Source organism: Condylura cristata, unplaced genomic scaffold (assembly GCF_000260355.1).
Source record: "Condylura cristata isolate star-nosed mole 26May11 unplaced genomic scaffold, ConCri1.0 scaffold00007, whole genome shotgun sequence".
NCBI lineage: Eukaryota > Metazoa > Chordata > Mammalia > Eulipotyphla > Talpidae > Condylura > Condylura cristata.
This window is the reverse complement of record NW_004567108.1, coordinates 49,060,760-49,066,827: the sequence shown is the minus strand read 5'-3', so window position 1 is coordinate 49,066,827 and position 6,068 is coordinate 49,060,760. Positions and strand designations below refer to the sequence as shown.

Below are 6,068 nucleotides of genomic sequence, written 5' to 3'. Positions count from 1 at the left end.
AAAAATATTTAGATACATGTTTTTGCTGTTTTTATATGAGTTCACTAAATTTTGTTATTAACCATTTGTTGGATATATAATTTGCAAATTTCTTAGGTTAAGATGCCTTTTTTTTTTTTTTTTTTTTTTTTTTTTTGCTATTCAGAAAGTTTTTAATTTGATGTAGTCCCACTTATTTATTTTGGCTTTTGTTGCCTTTGCCTTTAGAGTCAAATTAAAAAAAAACATCTCTCAGATCTGTGTCAAGGAGCTTACCAGTTGCATTTTCTTTTGGGAATTTAATAGTTTCAGGTCTCACGTTCAAGTCTTTAGTTCATTTTGAATTAATTATATGTATAAGATAGTGGTACAGTTTAATTCTGTGGGAGCCCTCCCTGGCAGCGCAGTGGTTTAGGGCACAGAACTGCAAGCTGGCTGCAGCTGCTTCGGTGTGCATTCAATCCCTGGCCTCTAAGGTGACCCACATGGTGCAGCAGACCTCCCTTGTCTCGCCTGCTGCTCCCCTCAGCAGTGTATTTTATTTCATTGATCTGTCTGCCTGTTCTTCTCCCCACTCTGATTATACTGAATCCTCTCATCGCCCCTGCATCTTTGGCCAGCACCCCAGTTCTACATGCATAAGTAATCTTTTTTCTTTTTAAGATTTATTTATTTATGCATACAGAGCTGGGGTGCATGCCAGAGGTGCAGGGGCAGTGAGAGGATTCACCAGAGACAGAGTGGGGAGCAGAACAAGCTGACTGACGAAGTACACTGTTGAGGGGAACAGCGGGCAGGTCAGGAGAGGTCTGTCGCACCATGTGGGTCACCTCTGGGGCGGGGATGGAACTCATGCTGAAGTGGCTTTAGCTTATTAGTGCTGTGCTTTAACCTGCTGCGCTACCAGGGAGGGCCCAATCTTTTAAAAAATTATTTAAAAAAATAATTCTTAATGTGACTTTCCAGTTTTTCCAGCACCATTTATTGAAAAATTGTCCCATTTTTTTCTTGGCACCCTTGTCATAATATAATTGACCAGACATGTGTTGGACTAGTTATGGCTCTTTTAGTCTGAACAGTGATCATTCAAAACCTGTGTTTTCTTTGTTTTTGTTTTTTTTTTAAAGATTTATTTATTTATTCATACAGAACTACGGTACAGGCCAGAGGCTCAGGGGCGGTGAGAGGCTTCACCAGAGACAGAGTGGGGAACAGAACAGGAAGATCTAGGAAGTACACTGCTGAGGGGAGCAGCGGGCTGGTCAGGAGAGGTCTGCCACACCATGTGGTCACCTCTGGGGAAGGTGGGAATCGAACTCATGCTGAAGTGGCTTTAGCTTCCTAGTGTTGTGCTTTAACCCGCTGCGCCAACAGGGAGGGCCTCAAAACCTGTTTTGTCAGGAAATCTCAAAAAAATATTATTGGCCCATAACATGTGCATGGAAGTCTAAAATTTCCATTTGAACATAAATATTCTTGTTTATTTGCTTTACTTCCTTTTTAGGTAAAGAATGAAGGAGATGATTTTGGCTGGGGAGTAGTGGTAAATTTTTCAAAGAAGTCAAATGTTAAGGTAAAGTGTTAGTAAATAGAATTATGTGTAAGCTCTTTAGAAATGTTTTTTTACTCATGAAATTTATCAAAGTAGAAATAGTATTACCTTAAGAGCGGCTCTACTAAATACTCCTGTAACAAATTAATTTTTTTAATAATCTTAAAATTTTGTGTATAAAGTGGTGATGTTATTTTCGAAACAGTAGCTTATATTTCTTCTGAGTTACTAGTCCTTTTTAGAATTTCACTTTTTAAATTGAGTATTCAAATAAAATTATTTCCTCACTGAAAATTAGAATTTTCTTTTAGATATATACTAAGACTTAAAGAGAAGAAATTAAAGCCAGTCAGTTTTCTTTTTAAATGGGGGCACTAATAATATAGTTGACTTGGACATTATATAAATATTTTGAAAATATCTATAAAATCAAGGGTGATTGTGTTAATTTGTTATGTGTGGCTTTTGGGAATTAAATCAGCCATCTTACTGTATTTTCTTTAGGTGTAGTAGATACCAACTGGTTATTTGTAATGTGACCTCACATTTTGTATCTCTGCCATTTTTCCTTTTCTTTTAGATTCAGGGTTTATTTAAAATAATGTGTACTCATCTATTTTCTAGCCTAATTCTGGTGAACTGGATCCTTTGTATGTAGTAGAAGTACTTCTGCGCTGCAGCAAAGAGAGCTTGAAGAATTCAGCTACTGAGGCTGCAAAACCAGCTAAACCAGATGAGAAAGGAGAAATGCAGGTTCATATTTTTCATACTCAGATTTTGGATATTTTGTGAATTGTTTATAATAACTGGATTTCCTAAATGTGGTAGAATAAATATAGTCACTATTTCTAAGCTGAAAATTTTCAAGATACTTTGAGGCATGTTGGAACCATATAAAATATCAGTGGCATAGTAGATTTAAGTATAAATAAATAGCATGAAAGATAAAGTCTAATAATTTAAATTTCCATATTAAGCTGACTTTTAGTGCACTGTAAAGACGTTTTTATCATTTTTGTGTTTGAATAGTTTTACAGTTTTTCCATCCATGTTGTTTATTTCACTCCTGCACAAATAATGAATGAAATGTTTTCATAATGAGAAATTCCTGTCCAGGTTTCCTTTATTAAAACTATTTTAAATTCCTGTAATTAAATGCAGTACATTTACATTGTCACATGAGATACCGTGGTATATCTTAAACATCTTTTAGTATATTTTATTTGGAGATAATTGAAAAATTGTTGGTGAACTTTACTGTAGAGATTCCAAATACTTATTTGAAGGCTAATACGAAACTCGAATTTTGTTTTTGTTAATTTTAAGTATGTGGCATACTGGCCAGATCTTAGGAAATGTCATTGTAAGTTGTGATTCATAGAAAGTAAAATCTGCCACTGCTTTGAATCAGTGAATGACTATGAGATTCGGAGTTGGTAGTGTTTAAGAAAATAGTTCATTGTTAAACATTTTTGAATAATGACTTAATTGTATGATTATTTATAATTCTAGAAACAAGATGTAGTCTTTTTTTTTTTTTTAAAAAGATTTATTTGTGCATACAGAACTGGGGTACAGGCCAGAGGCTCAGGGGCGGTGAGAAGCTTCACCAGAGACAGAGTGGGGAACAGAACAGGCAGATGGAGGAAGTACACTGCTGAGGGGAGCAGCAGGTGGGTCAGGAGAGGTCTGCCATGACATGTGGTCACCTCTGGGGCAGGCAGGAATCAAACTCAATGCTGAAGTGGCTGTAGCTTCCTAGTGCTGTGCTTTAACCTGCTGCACCACCAGGGAGGGCCAAGATGTAGTCTTTATTCTTCCTGTTTTCATGTTCCATGTGACAGAATCTTTAAGAACACCAATATGCAAATTTTCCTCCCATGGTTCGTCCTAATATGAATACCTTTCCCTTACATCATTTTGGTAATGGAGCATAAATACTCTTTTGTCTGTTTGAAATAAACTTTTTTGTTTCTTCATTTTGACTCATCCCGAACAGACAAGAGGCTAATTTGGCCACTTAAACAAATACAGGAGTCTTTTCTTCCCCTGTAGTGCTCTTAAGTATAGTGCCAAATAATTGAGCATGCAAAAATGACTGAAATAAGGATTCTGATGTGAGGGAATTACTTGATTTTATTTGCGTTATTTAGATCTTTGAATTTATTTTTGCTTTTAAATACAATCTCTAGTAATTAGCTTCCACAGTGATTATTATTTACTTAAAATAGTTCTCTCAGATTATAAAGTATAAGTGTAACTTTCTTTTAAGGCTCCAAGCTTAATTAAGAAATGTGTACTGTGGGTCCTCCTTGGTGGCGCAAGCAGTTAAAGCAGAGCACTATGAAACTACCACAGACACTTAGGCAGGAGCTCTATCCCTGGCCACGGGGGAGACCCACATGGCATGGCAGACCTCCCTGACCCTCCTGCTGCTCCCCTCAGCAGTGTATTTCACTCAGTCTGCCTGTTCTGCTCCCCACTGTCTCTAGTGAAGTCCCCGCATCTCTGACCTGTATCCCAGTTCTCTATAGTCTTTAAAAAGAAATATGTACTGTTAATTGTATTATTACACAATTTGTCTGTTGGCAGGTTGTTCCAGTTTTGGTGCATCTTCTATCTGCTATTAGCAGTGTTCGACTTTACATTCCAAAAGACCTGCGACCAGTGGACAACAGACAGAGTGTATTAAAATCAATACAGGTATAGTTAATTTTATAAATTTTATAAAAATAAATTGGGTTCATAGTATATTTAAATGAGATGCATTTAAATATATTGCTTTCTTTCCAAAAATCTGTAAACAGTACTGACAATTACTTTCTTTTTTAAAGATTTATTTATGTGTATAGAACTGGAGTACAGTCCAGAGGTGCAGGGGTGGTGAGAGGATTCAAAATAGACAGAGTGGGGAGCAGAATAGGCCGACTGATGAAGTATACTGCTGAGGGGAGCAGTGGGTGAATCTGGAGAGGTCTGCTGTGCCATGTGGGTTACCTCCAAGGCTGGGGATGGAACTCATGATGAAGTGGCTTTAGCTTCTTAGTGCTGTGCTTTAACTCGCTACACCACCAGGGAAGGCCCTGAAACATGGTGATGACAGATCTCTTATGAGTCCTTTCTAAATTGAGCAACAATAAAGTACTTATAAAAGAAAACATGGCTACAAAAATATGCTAATTATATTTAACCAAAAAATATATTTTTGCTGTATTTGTTTTGAGTAAAAATGGCTATAAAATTTGCATATAAATTTTTTATATGAAATCAGATGCCATGATTTTAAACTATTTTTAATATAATTAATACAAGGACTACTTATTTTCAGTAGGTAAAAGTATGAGTTAAAAGTTTTTAATTCTCGGGCCCTCCCTGGTGGCTCAGTGGATTAAAGCACAGCACTAAGAAGCTAAAGCCACTTCAGCATGAGTTTGATCCCCTCCCTGGAGGTGACCACATGGCTTGGCAAACCTCTCCTGACCCGTTTGCTGCTCCCCTCAGCAGTGTTCTTCATCAGCCAGCCTGTTCTGCTACTCTGTCTCTGGCGAGCCCTCTCACTACCCCTGCATGTCCGGCCTGTACCCCAGTTCTGTATGTGTAAATAAATAAATCTTAAAAAAAAATTATTTTTAATTCTCTAGTAGGGAAAATGTGACCCTCTTGGTTATTTATTCAGTAAACATTAAAATAGCACTTACTGTGCAAGGATAACTGTATACTAGAACACAAGAAAACAAAGATGAAGAATAATTTCAGCATACAGTAGGAATTTTTAAGCTTGGCTTATAGGTAGTCTTCCTGAAATGAATGCTGCTCTTGCTAACTTTACAAAATTTTTACATGGATGGCCTATTATTATTATTATTTTTTTTTAAGTTCCAAATGGCCAAATCCTAGCTTACTTTTAAGGCTTTCAACTCAGTAGCACTTTCCCTAGGAATCAAACGCCAAGTAAGTTAGCAAGTTGAAAATAATTTATACCTAACAAATGTTCAATGTAGAATTATTTATGGTAGCAAGACGTTGGGACAACTCATATGATAATGGATTTGTCAGCAGATTTTGACATATTCCTAAATATTAAACTGCAGATAATAAAATTACTGGGAAATCACAAAATGTATCTCTCTATCTGAAAGTCATTGTATAGCAATTTAAAAGTTTTTGAAAGCATGTAGTAGAAAAATGCCCTCCATTTAAATGGGAAAGACAAAATTATATGACAATCCTTTTTATTTTTTATATCTGTGCATAAAATAAAAGACTGATTTAGTATAATTTTAACTTTTTATCTCTAAGATTAAAAAATTAATTTTCACTTTTTTTTTTTTTTTTAAAGGAAGTTCAGAAACGTTTTCCTGATGGTGTTCCCTTACTAGATCCTATTGATGACATGGGTATTCAAGATCAAGGGCTGAAAAAAGTTATCCAGAAAGTAGAAGCTTTTGAACATCGAATGTATTCACATCCCCTTCACAATGACCCCAATCTGGAAACAGTGTATACACTTTGTGAAAAAAAGGCACAGGTATGGCAG

General features: G+C 36.1%; 1 protein-coding gene across 1 annotated transcript in view; it reads left to right on the top strand.

Annotated features, from left to right (window-relative positions):
• Positions 1-6,068, top strand: part of SKIV2L2 (superkiller viralicidic activity 2-like 2 (S. cerevisiae)) — a 68,246-nt gene that overhangs the window by 45,310 nt on the left and 16,868 nt on the right. Inside the window, exons 18-21 of the mRNA XM_004678316.2 lie at positions 1,484-1,552; positions 2,156-2,284; positions 4,124-4,234; positions 5,871-6,059. Coding sequence (XP_004678373.1) covers positions 1,484-1,552; positions 2,156-2,284; positions 4,124-4,234; positions 5,871-6,059 — 498 coding nt within the window. The remainder of the gene's footprint in view (positions 1-1,483; positions 1,553-2,155; positions 2,285-4,123; positions 4,235-5,870; positions 6,060-6,068) is intronic.